General features: G+C 40.1%; 1 protein-coding gene across 1 annotated transcript in view; it reads right to left on the reverse strand.

The window, feature by feature from the left end:
• Sphkap (SPHK1 interactor, AKAP domain containing) overlaps window positions 1-19,136 on the reverse strand; it is a 148,445-nt gene that overhangs the window by 12,906 nt on the left and 116,403 nt on the right. Inside the window, exons 7-9 of the mRNA XM_050154171.1 lie at window positions 14,827-18,598; window positions 2,580-2,765; window positions 838-924 (exon numbers count right to left, since the gene is read on the reverse strand). Of these exons, the coding sequence (XP_050010128.1) occupies window positions 838-924; window positions 2,580-2,765; window positions 14,827-18,598 (4,045 nt within the window). The remainder of the gene's footprint in view (window positions 1-837; window positions 925-2,579; window positions 2,766-14,826; window positions 18,599-19,136) is intronic.

Genomic DNA, 19,136 nt, shown 5'->3' on the forward strand with positions numbered 1-19,136 from the left:
CTAAAAACAAGAGCATGTGCGTGTTTGTGTTTGCTTGTGAGTAATAAAACAATGAAGGGTTGTGGCAACCTCCAGTTACCAAAGAACACATGCATTCATTGGTGAATAAAGTGTGAATCTGTAGCTAGCCAGAGAGAAATACGTTAGGAATCAGCATTAGGGCAATGCGGCTTTATCCGTTTATCTGAATACCCAAATTATATTCTAAGTCATCATGACCAAAATTAGCATACAACTGAGTTAGTTTTCCAGACTAATCACAAATTCCAGCAGTAGTTATGACTTCAGGTGGTCCTCCTGGTCTGCATCATTTTATATAGTCTTATTCATCTCCACGCACTTCTCTGAGGAGTGCACATTGAGAGAACTGAGTTGCTACATCTCCCTCATGGCAACCACTGGCATTAGATACATCCCATATCATTAATCCCCCATTGTCCACAAGCAAAAGAAAAGCCATTCATAACCAAGTTTACTGAAATGACTGTGTTTTCTAGCAAAGGCTACTGAAATAGTCTTCTGAAGGAGGCATGGCACAATTTGAATGGATTTTTTTGCTTGTTGTTTCTGTAAATCAAAATAGGTAAGATGATATATCTTTCGATTATGTTGGTAAGCTTTATCTGCAATGGCTATATTTTAAGGGACATGTTTGAAACCAAGAAAGCAGACAGTGATGGGTTGGGGCCTATTCTAGGTCTCAGTCCTCCAGCGACATGGAACCACAGTGGCACAGACATAATGAGTTGGTGGCTGGGCACAACCTTCATGACCACGATGGATTGCCAGATGGAATTGGAGTGGTGCTGCCAGTCACTGAATCACATGGCTACTTACTTAATCATGGGAGAAGATGGTATGCTTTCCTGATAAATGTCCAGGTCCATAATGCCAAGACTGCTAGTGGCACTACTGTTGCCATTGCTGACAAAGCAAAAGTTTACATATTAATGCCTGTCACCACCCTTGGCCACACTGCTGACACCAATGTTCCATTGTAGAAAGGGCCCGTCATTGTTCTTGAGGGCACAAATGATTTGTGTCTGACCTTCTGCATTGGTATTGATGTTCGAATAAATTAAAGACAAAGTTAGAAGCCAAATATGCTCATGATAGTAATACTGATAGTGATTTGTAATTTCTCTAGTGGTAAAGAAAGAGGGTATTCATCAAGAAGACTTTTTGCTATTGGGCATGCTTATTCAGTTTAATATACTTCTGAAAATTTGGCTATTAAAAACACCCTAATGCTTATCTGTTTGCTCCTTGTATCTAGAAAGAAGCCAAGGAGCCACAGCCTCCCTTTGTTATATGGAAGATTTTTCTTAGGGGATTCCATAGAATTTTACAGAACATATATTTGATTTCTTGTTTCCCTAGAGGACTATAGAATTTACATACAAAGATGGGTAAGGTTTTTCCACCTCAGAGAATAAGTAACATGTGACATCTGTGTCTCAGAGAGGAAGAATATCGCATATAATATCACTATTATAAATTGCATAATCAACATATGGTTTACTTAGGAGCCTGGAATAAACTCTCTAAAATGTAGTACCATTGAGACAATTTTTAGTACTTGTAAAATAGAACCTATCCAATTTTTATCAAACTCACTGAGTCTCCTCACACATTCTATATTTTCCAGAAACATCTTTCCCAAGCCGGGTTTTGCATTAGTAACTTCTAGTGTGTCAGGTAATGGGGCTTTGTTCATTCAGGAATTGTGTGAGTCACCAAGAAGGCTCTCCACTTGAATTCTCTTGTCTGGAGTTTTCGGCAAAACTAAAGGAAAAAGTTACAGCCTCAAATCTAACACTCAGTGTCCAAATATTGAAGTTATCATTTTTTAAATCTGTTTTCTAACATTTCATGGAAACATTTGAAGTTTGGGACCACTTCTTTAATGTAAAATGTTCAAAAATCTTAGGTTGTACTGCCCTGCCAGAAATAGAACTTGGAAGATCCTTTATCTATACCCAGGTGTTTCTATCTCACTTGGCAGCAGGTTTCTTTGGACAGTCTGGGATCTAAATGGGGTCAAAAGGCTTTGTACACAAAAGATCACTTTAGCAGTTACAGCTAGATGCTCCCTTCTAGCTTTTCCAGAAGCCATACAGAGGGCAGCGAAGATAAGGGAAGGGATTGGTCAGGGAGAACCCCACCACACAGTGTGGAGACACTTGGCTTTGTGTAAATCCAACCTATGTTGCATCTGAAATACAAATAAATCAGAAAGATAGCTCAACCTGATAAATCGTAACACCAGCTTCCATTAAAACAAACAGACAGTTTTTAGCACTGAATGTACTTGCTGTGACTTTTGGGAAAGAGAACACAGTTTACTCTTAAACTTATCCAAGGTAATTCGAGCCTCAACTGTAACTAGATCTCATTCTCTCTCTCTCTCTCTCTCTCTCTCTCTCTCTCTCTCTCTCTCTCTCTCTCTCTCTCTCTCTCTCTCTCTCGCTTTCTTGCCTTTAAATTAAGGATACCTAGCACTGAACTATAAGAAACATTTTTTGGAATCTTGATTGAGGCTGACTTATTAGGAAGTCAAGACAAGGAGGAAGAAGTACCTCATGGACCGCTCGCTGAGCTGCAGAAAGCTACTTGTGTCGTCTGGGTTGTCATCCTCATTGGCCAGCTGGGACCAGCTTCCTGTACTCTCCTCGCTGCTGCTCAGAGGGTTGGGGGATTCTTCCGGGGGCCTGGCTTCTTTCAAGACTTCTGCTTCTGATTCCTCTCTGTTCTTGAGGCTGTCACTGCAGACATCAAGACAATATTACCAAGAGAGGAGGTGCAACAGGGAGCTGTTCTCAGAGTCCACACTGGGCTCCCGTGAGCCTACATCTCCACACACCAGGCATGGTGTTGGATCTAGTGGAATCTTACTGTTAGTGGTTGTTCCCTTTGAAGATGGGTACCATTTTTCTTCTTGAAACTAAACTCCACTGGCTTTCTTGTATCTTCCATTTAACACTGTTTACTAGATTTATTTGTTTTTAAAGTAGGTTGAAAGAAATCATTGAGGTATAGTGGTGTTTATCATATTTATTTATGTGTGTGTGGCAGGGTGGGGGTGTTAGTACACACATGCCAAGGGACCAGAGGAGGTCAAAGGGAAACTTGAGGGAGTTGGGTTTTGCCTTCTGCTTTATGTGCTCAGGCCTGGTAGCAAGTGCCCTCTGACAACAGTGGGGACAGGGATGGTGTCGTGGTATGTCTGTCTTTTGTGAGTTTTTCCCCTTAATAAGACTGGCTTTCCTTACCACAATATTGAAATTTGAGCAGGGTAAAAGAGAATGAATGATGTGGTCAAGGAGATGGTGTTAGTTCCAAAAAAAAAAAAAAAAAAAAAAAAAGTAGGAATGAACTAAATACAGCAACAGAGGAGAGGTTCTGGCCCTTTTTATTCACACAGTTGAAAAGCAATTTTGGGCTCAATTCCTTATTATACTATTGAAAAATTCACTGCAGGATATTTCTTGCTAAAAAGGGAGCTGAACCCTAGCGTCTGACATGGAATATCCAGGTTAACAAATAAGTCTGTCAGCACATTTTATTTTATCTCAATTTCATGCTCTATTTACAGCAAGCCTCACATCTGTGCCATAAAATGGGAATTCAGAACCAGTAATGATTACCCAGAGTGCTACTTTTTGTTTGCTTTCGGGAGAAGTATAGAGCCTCACTTATTGACGGGTGAATGACACAGAAGTGGGGCGCAGATGTATGTCATCTGGCAGCCCCCATTCTGACCCCTCCGTTCCCATAGGAGCTTCAGAGGACTGTGGCCATGTCAGAGTCAACTGTCCAATCTCCACGTTGAAAACAAGCCGAGTGTTCTGATTTTTATCTCACACGCCTACGCACCATCTGTGTCACGGTCATGAGATTTCCTTAGGTCAGTTTTTCTCTTAACGTAACCCGACTGTGTTTATTTTAAGCCGTCGTCATAAATGGAAAGTAGAAATCTCTCGGCACAGGTAGAAGGCAGCAGATTAAACAGACAGCTGATGCCAGGCAGATATGACCATAGGAAACTCTTAGGAAGAAGAAATGAGAGCAGATATTTTTACTTCTCATATATTTTATTTGAATGTTAAATGCAAACAGGTGCATATATTCACCAGTCTTTGAGGTAAAAAGAGCATAAGATTTTTTTTTTATTAATTTTCTCCCTTGATTTTTTCCAATCACTGAAACACAGTTCCATTTTGATTATTTACTTTCAGCTAAGTTTTAAAAATTTAATTTGATAATTCTTTAAAAGATTTTGCTTGCATTTGTTTGTTTACTTTGTGTATGTTAGTGTGTGGGTGAGCCTGTGCCACATGTGGGTGTGAAGGTCAGAGGACAGTCTACAAGAGTCGGTCTCCCTCTGCTGTGTGAGTCCTGGGATCAAGCTCGGGTTTGACCCACTGAATTCTTGCACTGGTCCTGATCCCTTTTGGTTTTTAATGATGGACACTTAGTACACAGATAATAAGCTGTTCTGATTTTAAAAAAAGAAAACCAGAAACATTTTAAATTATAGACATCTTTCTTAAGTAGCATTACCATCATATCACAAATTTTAATAAGTTTTACTTTTAATAAATTTTATTAATTTTAATAAGTTTTCATTTGGAGTTAACTCTCCTTGTAAGCAACAGATAATTTATTAATTTCTAAATATAACTTTGTCTAATTATTATGGAAGATTTTGTATAAATCCTTTATCATTAACTTTAGAGTTAATTTAAGCATGATCAGAGAACATATTCCTTATGTTCTAAATTCTTTTAAACGTATTGACTTCCTTTTTAGCATATGAGACATCATGAAAAATGTTTTAAGTACATCTGAAAAAAATCTATACTTTGCTGTTGGGGTAGGCTGCTCTTTTTTTTTTTTTTTTTAAATTGCTTTTATTGAGCTCAACACTCCTCCCTGCCTCTCCCCTCCCCTTCAATCCTCTCCCAAGCTCCCCATGCTCCCAACTTACTCAGGATTTCTTGTCTTTTTCTACGTCTCATGTAGATTAGATCCATGCATGTCTCTTTTAGCAACCTCATTGTTGTCTAGGTTCTCGGGGATTTTGATTTGTAGGCTGGTTTTCTTTGATTTATGTTTACAAACCACTGAATAGTTAGTAAATATGATAATTGTCTTTCTAAGTCTGGGTTACCTCACTCAACATGAAGTTTTCCAGCTCCATCCATTTGCCTGCAAATTTCAAGATGTCATTATTATTTTTTTTTTCTTTCTGCTGTGTGATACTCCATTGTGTAAATGTACCATATTTTCCTTATCCATTCTTTGGTCAAGGGGCATTTAGGTTGTTTCCAGGTTCAGGCTGTGACAAACCATGCTGCTATGAACATAGGTGAGCACATGTCCTTGTGGCACAATTGAGCATTCTTTGGTATATATCCCAAAGTTGTATTGCTGGGTGGGCTGTTCTTAAATTGTATAAACTAAGCTGATTGTGAATGTTGCTTCTTTTAGAATCAATATTTTATTAAGTGTTTGAGAATTTCATACACTATATTTTGAAAGTCTTTACCTTCCTCTTCCAATTCCCCCCTCTCTTCCCTCCCCATCTTTTCATTTCTCCTTCCCAACTTTGACACATCTTCCTCTTTTTATCCCTTCTTTTCCCATGAGTCCAGTCTGTTGTCTAGCTGGTCTTGGGAGTGATGAAGGCCCTGGTGTGATGCAACTAAGAGTTGCATCAATTAAGAAATCCAGCACTTCCTCTCCCAGCAACTCTTTAGCCAGTGGTAGAATTTCCTGTCTGCTTTCCCCTTTCAATACTAGATAATGCCGTTATGGAGCAAGAGCTGGACTTGTGTTTGTTGTTCCATCTCTGAGTTCATTGCTTGCGTGTGCCCTATTGTCTGGAAACATCCTTGCTGTTGCTTCTATTGAAAATATATACACACATTTGTAGCATGTTTTTATATTTTTATTATTTCATGAATTACTAAGAGAAGAATGTTAAATTTCCAGTATGGTACTGTGTCTACTTCCCCTTCTAGCCTTTAAAATTACCATTTGATACTTTGTTACTTAGGTGGCTCTATATATAAGAGGACTGTATACTGAATGGATTGACCCCATTAGCTTATAAAATTATATATATTATATAAACTATATATATAGCTTATAAAATACCATTATCCCCAGTAATGCTCTGTATCCTGAGGGCTACTTGGCCCTTAAATTCTCTTGTTTTCCATCCTTTTACTTTTGACCCATTTGCAACTTTATATTTCAGATCATTTCTTCCACACAGCTTGTGTTAGGGTTTTGCTTTTTTTTTTTTATACAAAAGTATAATCTCTGCCTTTTAACTGAAGTTAAAAGTGTTTAGATCATGGATAATTAATGTGACTCTCAATCAGGCTGGATTTAAATAAAAATCTTGTTTTTCTATTTGTCCCATCTGTTCTTGGTTTCTTTTTAACCCTCACTCCAGATTCTTCTTATTTAACTGAGAAAGTTTTAGACTTTTGTTTTTAATCTCCACTATTAATTTACAATTATAGGGCTTTGTTTAATATTTTTAGTACTTATTGCAGAGTTTTTGGCATTTATACTCAGTGTATAGCTTACTGTCAGGTTACATTATAACAATGATGTTATGGAAGGCCTGTACACAACATACTTCTATTTTCCTTCTCCTGTTCTTTATGCCACAAATGTCATAGATTTTAGTTTTTCATTTGCCATAAAATAAATACTTTCTACTTAAAATAGCATGTTTTGAAGAAATGCAAAATAAGATGAAAAGACTGTGTATTATATTAGCCTACCCTGTTGATCTTTGTGGCTCTTTCTCCTTTATCTATATTCAAGTCACTGCTAATATTCATTTTTATTAATCTACACACTTCTGCTTACACTTAATACATAGTGGTATATTATCCTAGTGGTATGTGCTCTGAGATTTTGTTTGAACAAAATGTTCTTTTTGCGGTTTTATTTATTTAAATTTATTCAGTATGTGTTTGCCATGGCATATATAGAGAGGTCAGAGGACAACTTATGGGAGTTAGACTTCTTCTATTATGTGGGTCCAGAAAGTTAGATTCAAGTTGTCAAAGTTGGCATCCAGCATCTGTACTCACGAGCCATATTGCTTGTCCCCAAATGATTTTTATTTAATAAAAGCTAATATGCTTTATTCTTTAGAATGTTAAATACTTATTCTATGTCTGTAGGCAGAGGCTGCTTATTTGTTTCCCTGCCGCCCTGACCTGAAATAATTGTACAGAAATTGTATTAATTATGATACTAAACAGGTCAATAGCTTAAGCATATTTTCAGCTAGCTCTTACTTCTTAAATTAATCCATCTCTATTAATCTGTGCATCACCATGAGGTCTTGACCTACTGGCAAGTTTCTAGCAGGCTCCCATGGGTGTCTTTCTTCTTAGGCAGCTACATGGCATCTTCTTGATTCTGCCTACTTTCTCTATATATCCTTCCAGCCTGCCTATATTCTGTTAAACCATTGGCCAAAAGCAGCTTCTTTATTAATCAATGGCAATAAAACATATTCATAGAATTCAGAGGGGAATCACACATTACCTCCCCCTTTCTGTCTAATTAAAAAGAAAGGTTTTTAACCTTAACATAACAAGATTACATACAACAAAATAGTTATCAGGCAAGAATTACAGTTATAGTATTTAGTCCATTTACATTTGGCAAATTAAGGAAAATACTCTATCATTTATTCTATCTTTGTGAGTCTAAAGTTTTATATCTAATCTATCTTTTACCATAACTAAGGAAAAGTATAACTATCTGTCCTTCGACTCCATCAAAGACCCCACAGGGATATAATGTTACCTAAATAAACAGGAAGTACATTGTAAGAAACTTCTAAAACTCTAGAATTGACAGAGATATCTTGCTTCCTGGACAGTCTCCCAAAGTTCTTCTGTAACCTTGGGGCACCCATCTTCAGCCTACAGGCCCATAAGGTCTAGCAGTCTTTTCCATGAAGCAGGAAATCTGAAAGACTGTTTCACCTCTATTGGCAGTTTTTCAGGCACTTTCTTCTGTATCCTGTAGAATGTCTGACAGGCTCTTTAATGAAGCAGGAACCCTGAGGGACCATCTCGTCTTTTGGAATGTTCAGCAATCACTTTTCTGTGGGTCCTGCATGTCCAGTTCATCCAGCATACCATCAAGCAGTCCAGGCAAAAGCAGTTTCTTGCCCAAATGGCAGGCAAACTTTATAAGGAGCCTCTTAGATGCCTATCATTCTCTTGAAGTAATTGGCGCTTCCAGGAGCAGACACTGATCTATTCCTGAGAGAATATTAGGCACTGAAGACACTCCACTTGGAGCTTGTTTTCTTCTTGGCAAAACTGGCCTTTGACCAAAGAACATCTTATGCCTTGACTACTGACAAAATGCATGGTATCCAGATAGGACAAGCAGGATACAAGAAAAAGACTACCAAACCTTGCCAAGACAGGGTAAGACAATTTTGAAAAATTTTCCTGCCTCTGAAAATGGTCTGTCAGTTACTCTAGGGCTTATCCAAAGTTGATTGCTCTAATGTTGCAAATGAGACTTTGGGTGATTACCCAGGTACCCTGTTGTTTCTTTCATTTATTGGACATTTTGAAAGTTGCTTGACTGCACTTCCTGTTTACTCAAGTAGTATTATATCCCTTCTCAGGTCTTCTATGGGGTTGAAGACTAGATAGTTACATTCCTCTTATGATGTGGCAAAGCCATTTCAACTATAAGACTTAGACTTCTTAGGATGCTAAATTGAAACATTTAGCATGTTTCTTAATTGATATTGTTTATGCTGGTTGTAATTCTAATTTTTACACTTGATATTTATTGTTATTGTATATAGCTTTGTTTTAGGCTTAGAACTCACTTATTTAGACAAAAGGAGGAGGTACTGTGGTAACTTCTTCAGTCAATAGCTTTTAAGATACCAGCCCACTTGGAAGTGATCTCTTATACTATAAAATCAGCAGTAAAGCATGCACTCTCTCTTCCTCTGCTGCTGGATTCAGTTCTTCTTCCCCTTTCGTGCAGAGGACTATGATATGAGAGTCTACCTCTAAATAAATATCTCTTTATTATACTCAGTTTTGAGCTAGTGTGGGACTACTTTGTAGCATCCATCAGTTTATGTCCATAGATAATTGTAACTCACATTTCATCAAAGACCTTCTTTTTGCAGTGGTGGTTTGACTTTTAATCTATGGTTTTGAGATCAGATACTTCAACCATGGCAGTGGTGCAGATCCATTTAGTACTACATCATTCAAAGTAGTTATCATCATCATCATCATCATCATCATCATCCTCATCCTCTTCCTTTTCCTCCTCATCATTATTTATGCCCTCGCAGTGTTTAAGCATGCATGGACAGTCTGTTTTTGGCCGTTCTCTAGTTGTTCCTGTCCTAGGACTGAGTGGTTTTAGGTGCTTATAATTGTCATACTTAAGATTCCACACTCTTCCTTTTTGCTCTCTATCCACTGTTTTTAGGGCCTTCCTTTTTGCTTTATCCCATGCATGCCCCCAAGCAGTGTTATCTTTGAGTATCTGCTGCCATTCATTCTCATAACATGGCCAAAGTATCTCAACCGCTGTTGCTGTATCCTGTAGTTTACTTCCTTTTGTAGATGATGATGTTCATTAATATCATCATTGCACAACCTATCTCTTTGTGTGACACCTAGAATCCTCCTGACATATGCATCTCAAACACATCCAGCCACTGTTCTGAGGAGCATCTCACTGTCCAGGTTTTAGAGTTGCAAAGAAGGCAGCTCAAGACAAGTGTCTCATATACTTCCAATTTTGTCATTGTCGTTATGTCTCTTGCTGACCAAACTTTTCCTAGTGCCTGGAAGGCAGCCCTTGCTATCCCTATATGCCTCTTGACATCTGAAATAATTACTTCCTTTGAACTGAGGTTTTCTCCTGGATAGACAAAGTTGACTGTTTGTTTGAGGTTCTGATTCTTTATTTTAATGTTAGAATCCTTGTGGACCCTTTCCAGTATTATATCTCAGTCTTCTTGATGTTTACCTTTATTTTCATTCATTTCCACAACTCTATCATGGTCTGCAGTTCATTTGGACTTTCAGCAATTAGTACTGTATCATCGGCGAAATGTAAGTTATTAATTAGCAAAACACCTATCTGCACGCCCATTTCCTCATCCTATGGGGCTGTTGCTATTATTATTCCAGGAATATATTAAAGAGTAGTGGTAGGAGGATTCATCCCACTAGATCAAAATTACAGATCTCAAGTGTGTCTGTTTATCAGACCATTATAGAGTCTAACTGTTGAAGTCACAAACCCAATTAAACGTTTTCTTTCATAAGTTGTCTTGGTCATAGTGTTTTATCACATCAATAGAAAAGTAATTAAAACAAAAGACATGTTTATCTATGTTTTGGTAACTAGAAACAAAGCTGACTTAAAGACCCACACAGATTTTCTTTTTCTCTTTTTCTATGAACATCAATTGCTTACTTTTGAAAAAAAAAACTGACAACTATCTTTCAAAGTGGTCATCCATTGTACTAATGGTTTGTAACATATGATGTTTTAGCCAGGGCTTGGTATTGTCAGTGGTTTACATTTTATTCATCTTAATAGATATTTACTGTATTTGATTGTTTGAAATGTCTTAAAGGCATATAATAGCTGAGCATTGTGTTGGCCTTTTGTCATTGTTTCAAATGCCTGAGAGAAATAATTAAAAGAGGACAGGTTCACTTAAACTCATGGTTTAAGAGGGTTCAGTCTGTGGCTACTTGGTTATTGTGCTTTGGGGCTCATCCATAGTGAAGGTGAACATCATAAGAGCATCATGTGGTAAAGCAAAGTGGCTCTTTTCCTGACAAAAAGGGAGGTAAGTAAGGAGGCTGACAAATACAAGATATAAATCTCCCAGACGCTTCTCAAGCAACCTATTTCTTCCAACTAGACACATCTAAGTTTACATCACTTCCCAATTATGTAGTCAAATAAGGAATCTAAGAATATGTGGATATAAAGTTTATATGAAGCCTTTGTGATGGACTCTCTTTGCAATGACTATACCTACCTGCTGGGAATGTAGCCTGCAACTCTTGAACCTTTATCTATTTTCTAATATGTTGTTCATTTTCCTATTGCTGAATTTTGAGAGATCTTTTTTTCCTCTTGAAGTTGTGTTGCCTTATTAGGTCAGTCCCATGCTTATGAGTAATTTGTCAATACATAAGAACATTTGAATTTTACCATTTTAAATAGTTTTCATTTATTGGGTGTGTCTTTTAGAAATATGCTTTGATAGTCTATGACTTATCTTATTCTGTTGACAAAAGCCACTTTAAAGAATCAAGCACTATAGCCAATACATCTTCAAAATATGGTGCTAACAGTCAACAAATATTTCCATTTGGGAATGATTTCCACAATGGATCTTCATCTGTGACTCTTTTATCAAGTAATATAAAAGTAAGAGTAAGAAAGTGGTTTTTATTTCATTGTGTTGAATTTTAACCATATTTTAAAGAATCACGATGATGTCCTTCAGAGAAGAGCCTGAAAATATCTTCAGGAGATAATCTTTCTCGACCTCCGAACAACGCTGAGACTGCCTATGTCACTTGCCCTACTCCTGCATGGAAGTGGGCTGAACTCTTCCATGGAGAATGAAACTCTGTTTTCAGCTATTTTGACAAATCAAATCTCATGACAGCAACTCTGGGTTCAGCAAATGTAACTGAACTGTGACTTACTTTTCTGCTTGCCAATCCTGGGAATTCTATTTCAATAAATCTCTCACTTTTCTCATGACAGGTGGGTATGTTTCCCTTGGTAGAAAGAGACATCTCCTGAAATGAAGGCTATGATACTACCATAGTAATAATAACAAGGTGAATTTATTGAATATTCATAATAGGTGAAGTATTGAATTAAGAGTTTTGTATATAAATCATACTTAAAATTTAAGAATTACATTATCATTCCCATTTCTGGGTGAGTAAACCAGAATGAAAGATGTTAGGAAACTAGTTCAAATTGATATAGTAAGGCAGTGTAATAGACAGATGGATAAACAAATCAACTAATTTTTCACATCATCTCTTTCAATAAAAATGAAAAGATTTTTCCCTCTATTGTTTTTTCAGTAAAAGTAAGTATACTTAATAAAAAAGGAAGTGTACTTCATGTTTTATGATGATTATATTTACCCACAAAAACAAAAATGATATCCTATTCTTAGTCCTCTGTGTTTTGCAATTAGAGCCAACCCTTGAATTTCTGGGATATTCTACATTCTATCTCTTTATTTGATGAGAAACAGAATCATATATCTACACCCTGGAGCAAGAGCTTGAATGCTTGGATGACTATATGGAATAAGAATCCGAGTCAGCTATGGTCTCATTCATGCAGAGTATGAAGTGTTTGCAACTTTTCCAGATGAAATCTGTTTTAGTAGTAATATCAATGACATTTAATTTAAAAATCTATAATGAGAATCATTGTCTGATTGGGTCTAAAACTATAACTACAACCATTGGATATGAGTTCAAGATGCTTTCTAGTTTGGTCACCTTCACTGATTAAACATCTCCTGAAGTCTGCTGACTTTAAGTCAGGTTCCTGGAATCTCTTTTTTATGTATTTCTAAATGTAAATTTCTGAAAAGTGACATGTTGGTTATACTGTGTCTTTAGCTCTGATATGTCTCTATAGTCCCATGAGCAAAATCTTTGATGAATATTGTCTGTAGCAAAACAATTATTGATGAAACCTTGTTTCTTTGTGTATTTGACCTTCTTCATGAGTCTTAGCTTTGTGTTTCTGGTCCTTATGTTTTTGTTCTCTCTTCTCCTTCTGTGCTTCTGTGGTTCTATCCAACTTGAAAGTTCTTAGCACTAACTGTCTTAACTGGCAGTTCTCATGTTTGACTGGACTCTCTACCAAAAACCCCATGTATAACCCTTTCCGATGGTGGTGTTTTAATACCCCAACATGGATCTCTTCTGCTTAGGAGTAAATGCAACACAGACTTTAGAGAACTGTTGACATTTGGTGATTGCTGTGTTCATCTTGATATATATATTCTCCTTTCTTTGTAAATAATGAACATGTAGGCACACATTTCTGAAAAGACTACCCTGGTTTTTCTCAAACTATATGTTTCTAAAGCTGGAATTTTCTGTTTCACTAAACTTTAATTGTGGGCTAAAAATAGAGAATTGATACAACAGTCCCCTGTGAGTAGTGTGCAGGCACTTGAAGTTAGGAAAGAAACTCATATTCCTTGTGCAGCCTGAGGGGAGTTCTTACCTCACCCCGGAAGTTTGTTCCTGCTGCATGTACAATCTTCTGAAGAAGCACTGTCCAAATGACAGCATCCAGAGAGAGACTACGCATACATGCACCCTGAGCACCCAAAGAGCTGGCATTTATGGGACACAGGGTCCTGACAGAGAATTCTTAGAATAACTCAGGAACGGAACTCTTTAGAGAAGAGTTGCCAAAAATTTAATCTCAATTTCCTAAATTAAAATTAAATCTCTTTCCAAAAGAAAAACAATTGCTGCTACTTATTAGTGTTATCTCTGATTGAAAACCACCACGAATAATTTCAAAAGCCACCGAAGCATTGGAGCACTTATTTTAATAAGAGTGACACCATGATTCTTCTGTTACATAAATGAATTCTATTTGTTTTGGAAGATAAAAAGTAAGTTATTCAACAAACCTCCCTTCTCCCTCCCTCCCTCCTTTGATTTCTCCCTTTCTCCCTCCTTCTCTCCTTCCATTCATTTCTTACTTTCTGCCTTTCTTTCTTTTGCAGTAGGCAGATATTATATTATGCCATGATTATAGAATAAAATAAGCCTTGAATTCCAAATAATCAGCTATCTGTTCTATTTCAGTATTACCTCAGTAATCTAATACTGAGGAAACGCTCCAACTAATGTTCACAGTTAATTATAATATATATTTGGATTAGCCTAAAAGATTTTTTTTTCTGCGACAGCAAGGTGAACCAGAACGTTATTAGGTCCAGAATGGTTTTCTGCTTTCATAATAACCATTCATTCATGAAGTTTAGTTGAACACCAACTATAGGGGTCAGGTGTGACCTGATGGCCTTGGATGTGGGGATGACTTCACTTTGCTTCCTGGTGCATGAGTTATGCAATAAAAATATAGCATGTTGAGCCGAGTTATTATAGGTTTATGAATGTATATCCATAAGGTGACCAGGGAGATTACTGTTCTTGGATGAGATTAAAAGATCAGGCTTCTAAACAAAATAAAACAGCAGGCACAAGAGGGGCCTTGTACCCCTACAGTTACAGCAGGCCCAGCCATGGGAAAGGTGGAGGAAATGTCAGTGCATAAGGTGAGAGGAATGCCTCCCTTCATATGCATGCACAGGGGTCTACCGAGGTCATTTATTGCCCCTGGAATTCTGTTTGTACATCAATAACATCCCTATATTCCTACCTAAGATTTATAATGGTGGTTCTCAACCTTCCTAATGCTGTAACCTTTTAATGCAGTTCCTCATGTTATGGTAACTTCCAACAAAACAATTATTTTCAATGCTACTTCATAACTGTAATATTGCTACTGTTATGAATAATAATGTAAATAAATGTATGATATACAGAATATCTAATACGCAACCCCGTGAAAGGACTGTCTGAACCACCAAAGGGGTCAATACCCACAGGTTGAAAACCACTGACTTAGAAGAATACTAACTGAGATGTAAACTGTGGTGAACATGCACCTATCAGGTCTCAGAGATGATCAACTCACCAACAGCTTTGGCAGTTGCTCAGGGCCACATCTCCACCTCTGGCCACATCTGGAAGGGTTTCTTCAGGTTGGTGGCCTTCTGTTTCTTCTAGGGAGCCACTTTGGGGAAGGATAGGTTCTTGTTCTCCAGTGTCCTCTTCTTTCTGATCTGTCTCTATCTGAATCAAAGGTACGTCTCTTGAGCAAAGCGGCTGCCTGGGGCTTTTGAGAACAATGGCATCGTGGCACGAAGAGGTTTCTTTTCTAGGATCAAAACCACCCAGTTTCTTACCAGGAGCTGTTTTGCTCGGAGATGACACCAGGGAACGATTGTTTTCAGTAACAACATCATTTCTCTGGTAATCAACCGACTCCTGTACCAGCAGAGCTGGCCCACTGTGTCCTCTGCTGGCCACTACTCCGTTTGCACCCTTCTCTACTTTCAAAGAAGAGCCACTTGAAACAGGACCAGGACTGACACCTGCTGCCTCGCCATCATCCACAATAATTTTGTTCTTTCTCATGAGAGCCTCAATGGAGGTGGCCCATGTTTCATGAATGAGCATGTTTGTGATCTGGTCAGTCCCACTTCTGCGATACAAGCAGGAGTCTGATTGGCAGAGACCAGATGAGGAAAACCTACTGACTGGCTGTACATTTAGCGAATCTTGAGGGCAGTTTTGGGCAAAGCCGTCTAAGGAGTTGGCTTTGACAGGTGCGTTTACTGTTAATCTGGAGCATGGGGACCTGCTGTCAGGCATAGATGACTGTCTGTAACACAGTGGGGAGCGGGCTGAAGGAGAGAGCAAGCCCGTGGTCCAGTCATGGCTGCTTCGTCTGGAGGAGGTACCATCTTTGCTTTCTTTGGCGATGTCCCTCAGCATGTACCTGTAGAACTCCTCAGTGATGCTCTCTGTGCTGGACTGTTTAGAGGGGCAGCTCGGCCTCACGTTGAGGTGGTCATTTTTCTGGCATGCCTGCTGCATTGCTGAGCTCAGAATACTGCTGGCATTTTTACCAGCATAGTAATCCAGCAGTAACTCAAATCCCCTCCCCTCGTTTTCCATTTGTTTCACCATGAACCTGGAAAACTCCTCGGTGATGCTCTCACAGCTGGACTGTTTGGAGACTGAGCTGGCGCGGCTTACGGGCTGGCTTAAGGTACTCATTAAACCCAGACTATTAACGTAGACCCTGGCTTCAGAGTCCTCCTCAGGAATGCTTTCGCAGCTGGAGGCCTTCAGCCTGTTCCACCTATCACCTCCCAGGAACCGATTTCGGGAACAGCTCTGGGCTTGCCACACTCCATCCACCATGGAGAACTCTGTGAGGTTCATGATCTTGGCTGCCACTTCATTTGCGAACGTGCTGACGGAGTCCGGAGAGTCTTCAAGGTTCACGGACTCATCCATGACCCTGTTCATCAGCTTCTCTTTCAGCTCTGGATGCTCGTCTGTTTTCCTCTTGATTTCGCTGAGGCGAGGTGGTTTGTGTTTCCTCACAGTGCTTCCACCGCCTGAGTTCTCCTTCTTCCTCTTCAAGGATCGGCACGGTCCGTTGGGCGCCACCAGAAGCTCGTTCCCTCTTTTCCAAGCACAAAACCACGGCTGTTTTCCATTGGAGTTGTCAAGGCAGATTGCAGCAATTTCTGTTGCCATGGAGACAACAGTCTCTGCCAGTTCTTCGGCAAAGTCTGTGATGCAGTAGACCTCGGACTGCTTTGCATGTAGTGTAGACTGAGCAGGGAACACCAGGTCATCCCCTAAAGAGGATCGGTTAACTTGAACTTCGTTGTTCATGGAAGTGGCCCAGGTGTGTTTCTCTTGGGTGCTTAGAACAAGGCTGTCTTCAGTCTCCTGGGAGCCACCACAGCACTCGACTGCTCTGGGTATCATTCCTGTTTCCGTAGAGGCTCTCAGTTCTTTGCCATCCAAACTGAGTGTGTAGTCAGGGTTCTTTGAGGCCTCTCCCATAAGCCCTTTCAGGTTTATTTCCTTGGGGGATGTTTTAGCAGCTGGACCAAGAATTCTGTGGCAGCATGAGAATTCAGATGGCAGCCTGGAACTGTTGCATAGTCCCGACCTTGCTCCACCCGTGCTTTGCTTCGGTGGTGCATCCTCAAGAAGATCACCTCTGACGATGCCAACGCCGTGCACATTGCTAAGAGAATGGTGGCCGGAACATGCTGAGGCCTTTGCCCCTGTTTGACCAGCAGCCTGATCAAATGAATGGCAACCTAAGGGTGCTGCCTCTGTCCACCTGAGGGTCTCTTCAGAAAGGCCAGTGGGATGGTCATTGGGTGTTACAACGTGACTCATCTTTTTGAACGTGAAGCAGATCACGTTGTGGAGAAGCTGGTTCACACTTTCCATTAAGGGGTCAAGAATTCCACAGGGATGTCTTTCATCGGTGGGGCGAGTTGTTAAGTTTGTCTGGTGAACCTCATCAATGCAATGCTTGAGGATGACGTTGGACAGGGTCTGTGCCAGTTCATTCCTTTGGGTATTCTCTTTACTTAGGCTCTGGGTTCTGGAAGTGATTTCTACGACTCTCCTGTTCACAGAGTCCAAGAGGTCTCCAATGCTGCCGTATGCATCAGGTCGCGCTAAGACTAGAGCAGCCTCTCTGAGCAGAGCCTCTGCAATGGCTTCCTTCCCCAGCTCCGTGCTCCTCTCTGTCACTAAACTTCCAGCTGAGGATATTTCTTCAGAAGCTCCAGAGGTGACCAAGACGTTACTTGGAGCAACAGAACATGTCACCTCTTCTCTTTCAGTCAGGCCGCAGACAGCAACAGCGCTTGCCACCTGTGTCATGCCACACAGAGCTGACGGAAAGGAGTATTCAGTTATAGACGGTTCCATGAGTACTTGCGGCACTTGAGTTTGTTGTACCCCACTGCCTCTCTGGGTATAGCTGGATATCAGGGATTCCTGTTCCATGGTGAGTCTTTCTGTGGCCTGTGGACTGGAAATGGTTCCAATGACCGTGGCTGCACAAGCCAGGGCAACTTCTAGGGCGCTCTGAGTGGATCTGCGGGAGCCTTCTCCAGAAGGGACGCCTGAGGTTTCAACAGAAACTTCCGTCTCAGGCCAGGAGACACTTGGCTCCAGCGCAGCGTCACTGCCTTCTGGGCTCTGCACAATGACAATTTTGGGGAGCTCATCCCATGAACGAGGGACCACTGTATCTTTTGTACAACAGCCACCGGGAAGCAGAGCGCTTCCCACAGAGAAACTAACCGAAGATTCCCCGGGGAGTGTCGGTTGCGCCTGAGACAATCTGATGAAGGCATCTTGCAGCACCGATTCCGCTAAGTTTGTAGCATACTCGCCCGTGGTGGCTTTTCCAGTTTGAACAGGGGGAAGAGAGTTTTGCAGGCCACCATGATCTCTGGGGTTGCTACCCTGCTCAATGACTGCTTCGCAGGAAGAAAGCCCCTCTTTCTTAACCATGGAGAGATAAGCATCCCGAGGGATAAACAGCATCTGAGATGTTTCTGTTTCTCCTTTGATGTTTTCTGGGTACGCTTGGTTTGTGGCCAGCTGCTTGGCCCCCGGCACTTCACTTTTCCCACGGGATGACCTGGCTGAAGGATTGACACTTTGCAAGGGTGTGTTCTCTGCTAGGTTTTCCTTTGGCCCTTCTGTTTTCATGGGTGTACGGTGCTTTCTAGTGTGTTTTTCCCCTAAAGAACAATGCAACTTTTCCTTGTGGTAATCCCATCCTTCCTGAGGAGCTTCCTTTGGCTTTTTATCTTCCAACACATTAGCTGACACGTTTATAGTTTCGAAACCTAGTGAAGAGAAAATGAGGGAGGACCGTCATTACGTTTTGGATAGCAGATTCTAATGGGCCTAAACTAACAATTACTTTCTAAATTTACTTCCAGCTCTCTACCCCCCCCCCCCCCCCCCCATTACTTTCTAAATTTACTTCCAGCTCTCTACCCCCCCCCCCCCGTCTTTAGTACAGCACTGTGACTGTTGCCTCATTTAAAGTAAATCTGATACAGATGTTGAATTTTGCTTTGTAGCATGGCCTTATAACACTCCTTTAATGCGGGGATTGGGAGAGGAGAAGGTATATTTGGGAATGATGGCTTGCTGTCATTTTTCCTTGGGGAAGTGGCACAGGAAATTGCAGTGTAGGGAAGGGAGAGAGAAGGGGTGGGGGCAAGGGGGCAAGAAGAAGAGTTTCATAGGAGCTTTGTTGCAAAGATTTGCACTAAGGAATGCACAGGACCTGCCTCAGCAACAATGCAACACTTTATGCAATTTTCTTCTCTGGGGGTTGAGGTGGGAAGAGGGACCCTGAGTTTGCTAATGAGTCAG

The sequence above is a fragment of the Alexandromys fortis genome, unplaced genomic scaffold (assembly GCF_014885135.2).
Source record: "Alexandromys fortis isolate MF-2015 unplaced genomic scaffold, M_Fortis_MF-2015_v1.1 scaffold_40, whole genome shotgun sequence".
NCBI lineage: Eukaryota > Metazoa > Chordata > Mammalia > Rodentia > Cricetidae > Alexandromys > Alexandromys fortis.